Source organism: Sinocyclocheilus rhinocerous, unplaced genomic scaffold, assembly GCF_001515625.1.
Source record: "Sinocyclocheilus rhinocerous isolate Xijiao unplaced genomic scaffold, SAMN03320098_v1.1 scaffold161, whole genome shotgun sequence".
Classification (NCBI taxonomy): domain Eukaryota; kingdom Metazoa; phylum Chordata; class Actinopteri; order Cypriniformes; family Cyprinidae; genus Sinocyclocheilus; species Sinocyclocheilus rhinocerous.
Window position 1 is genome coordinate 937,292 of NW_015627226.1, and position 3,508 is coordinate 940,799.

At 36.0% G+C, this 3,508-nt stretch overlaps 1 protein-coding gene across 6 annotated transcripts in view; it reads right to left on the reverse strand.

Moving 5' to 3' along the window:
* Positions 1-3,508, reverse strand: part of rc3h1b (ring finger and CCCH-type domains 1b) — a 30,745-nt gene that overhangs the window by 20,914 nt on the left and 6,323 nt on the right. For all 6 annotated transcript variants that reach the window (XM_016530423.1, XM_016530401.1, XM_016530418.1 and 3 more), the window contains exon 3: positions 1,638-1,758. In XM_016530423.1, coding sequence (XP_016385909.1) covers positions 1,638-1,758 — 121 coding nt within the window. The remainder of the gene's footprint in view (positions 1-1,637; positions 1,759-3,508) is intronic.

Below are 3,508 nucleotides of genomic sequence, written 5' to 3' on the forward strand. Positions count from 1 at the left end.
GCTTCGTCCACGGTGAAAGCCGATCCGGCGATCCACAGCATGAAGTTGATGTATTTCCTCAGCGACCAGCACGACCAGCGACCAGAATAAAAGTTACGCCTTCTTTCTTTGCGTGAACATTTGGGCGGCGTTATGCAAATCTTCCCACATCGTGACGTAGACATGTTAGAACGAGCCGTTTTAGGTAGGCGTGGTTGACTCTTAACTTTTATAAAGAATATCTCTTTGGATTTGAGTCTTTAGTCTTTGCAACTTTACAGATCTTCTTTATGCACCAAGAGCTTGTAACACTCCAAAGAGAAAGGAAAAATTAAAAAAGCATCATATGACCCCTTTAACGGATCAAAGCATTTACTTAAGACACTTTAATGATGGTGCACAATTTATTTATTTTTTCATTCAGTTTTAGACCCCCTAACTGATGTATAAAGTTGTTTTGTTTGCAAGGAGGGAGTGAAATTACAGTACTGACAGTGTTATAAATAAAGATGCTTGTTCAGTTCAGTACTGTTAACATTGTGTCAAGTTCAGAAGTAAAACAAATATTGGTTCTGCATATCGGTTATCAGTCACATAAGCATGCAAATAATATGTATCGGTTCTAAAAAAAAAAAAAATTTATATCGGTCGATCTCTAGCTGTAAAAACTAGGAACGCACGGAAATTTCAGCAACTGAAAAGTTTTCATAATATGCTGTGAAAATGTTGATGGAACAAACTGATGTATGTGCAGAATTGAGAAATTTATATTTATGAAGGTCAATTGATGTCTCACAAGGCAAATGTATTTCAGTTAAAAAAAAGTCAATGTAATACAAACATTTGCGAGAAATAAGTAATTTGTACATTCACATAACTGGTAATGGAAAAAGACATTGTGTAGCTATGTGTACACACCATGAGTTCAAGTCAACTTTCATTTCGTGAACAGTACGGATGTGTGTATTTCATTCATTCACCTGACCCAAACATACATCAGTTTCAAATGCCACTGGCTCAATTAACATTTACAGTATAGCAAGAATAGCAACGTAGATCTTAGTTGCATTTTAAGTGACATTATAAGTCCTTTACACATATATAGAAGGTAATATTTGGATTTTTCCGGCTCTCTGCACTGGCGCTTAGCAAAACCTTAAGCGTCTATGCCCACACTCCCTAGACCGGAAATCCAAGATGGCGGCGATATGCAACTAGCCTATAAGCAACTCGGACTCGCACCATATGCAAAGATGAAGTCTGAGATGGTCCGCACATGTAAATAATAACAGTTCATGTGGAACAGCATTTACTGTGTACAGAGCCGCTCTGAGATGCACAGAAGCTACACACATATAAACCACACATTAAACCCGCAGCGCAAATATTTATTTAATTGAATCACAGTTCAATGTGATTCACAATAGCACTATGCTTTATGATTTTTAAATAGTTTTAATATTATACAGCCCTAATATCATTAAAACGGTCATAAAACTGAATAATGTGAAATTTAAATGTTTTTATAAAACTCAACATTTATTAATTGAATGCCGATTATTACATTTGGTAAACAGATTATTAAATAAACTTTATTTCAATTTTCTTTAATTTAGACTATAAAAAAAGGTGACTACTTTTAAGAGCATGTCAGTTACCTCGTGCACTGCTGAGGGGTTTGAGGTAGAGGGCCAGCTCCTCAACACACTGCCGTGCCTCATCATAATGCTTGGTGTCCTCTGGACATGTAATGAACACCACAGGTTGCTGTTTGGGCACCTGAGAGAAAAAGACAACTTGAATGAAGCACACAGTGATCTGAAAAACTGTGGTTATGCTTAGGGCTGCGCTGGTGAGTGTGACAACCGCACCACCGCAGTGGCAGGATACCACTGGCGATGGTATGCAATAAATAAATAATAATAGCGGTTGCACACAAGTTAAGTACAAAGCACTGTTTACTAAAGAAATAACAGTTTAGCAACTTAATATTGCGAAGATAGAAACATCTGGATTTGTGCTGACTGAGGGGTACATGAGCCCATAAATTTGGATTAAGCCATGTCGTCTTTGTATTCTGTCTTACGATCTAGTCACCGGACTTCCCACGAATGGGAAATCGGACTACACATGGAATCACTCGTTTCTCTTCCCAAATAGTCGCTCACATCTCACTCTGTCTTTTTTTGCAGGCGATTTATAATGGCAAAGCAACATCAAACATAAATGTCTTAATTGTGTGGAAGATCGCTCTTTCGAACTTTTATCAGTTGCTTTGGAGTATCTGGAAAAATATGAAGGCACTAAAGACACTGCTTGTTTTCCCCAGCAAAATGCAGACCAGGTATATACTAGGGCTGGGTAAAAAAATATCGATATCTCGATATTAACCGATTCTCATTTTTACGGAACGATATTGATTCTTAAATCCCAAGAATCGATTAGTCTAGCCTGTTTTCAGTTAATGGACAGACCGTTGAAGGGCACCTCCCATCCAATATATCGCAATAAGCATTGTGCTTTGGTATTTTTAATATGAAACAAAGTCTCAGACTTCAAATTCTGTCTATTGTATTGCAGTATTCAAACAATAAATGCCGTTTTAGCGCAGTTTAATGTGGAGTGACAGATCGCTGTAGCAGCAGACGCAGCACGTGAACTGATCATCTCCTCCACATTAATACCAGTTTCAGCACAAATGACCATAAACTAATTTGTCAGATAGAAAAATAAACTGTAGAGAGGGGCATTTTGCTAAATATATGCATCATATAACATATTCATTAGGGATGTAACGATTCACTCAACTCACGATTCGATTAACGATTTTGATTTCACGATTCGATTTACCAATTTTTTTTTTAACAAAATGAGATTTAAGACAAATTATAAATTAAATGTGTCCTTTTATTATTGCTTGGACAAAATACTGCACGTTTCTTTGTGAAATTGAAATATAACACTATAATAATATCCTAATATAGCACTTGTAAATTATTGCTCTTTTGTTGGTTTTGATTGCTTTTATTGTTCTCATTTGTTAGTCGCTTTGGATAAAAGTGTTTGCTAAATTACTAAATTTAAATATAATGTAAATATAAATAACAAAACTAAATTGAAATCAAAATCAAATCAAATCAAATAAATAACACAAATAAAAGAAATCTCTTCATATAAACAAACTAAGGCTTTGTCTGTGCTCTTTCCATTTAAAATTAGAGGCAACCACTGCATTTTAATCATGATCCAAACAAAGATGCTGCATACATGCAACATGAGCAGTTTTTAATCTAAATTACATTGTATAATTTCGAAATTTTAAGCAAAAACAGAATGGTTTGACTTCAGTTTTGTGAAACTACGCATAAAAAATATCTGCATGAAACAAACAGAGCTGAATGAGACGCAGATTCACTCTCTGCCAGCAGGTGGCGCTTAAAGCGTTTCCTTGGTTTCCGCTGTAAACAAAGCAGCGCTGCACTTATGAACTTTAATATGCAGGGCTCCAGACTGCGACCATTTTTTCTGC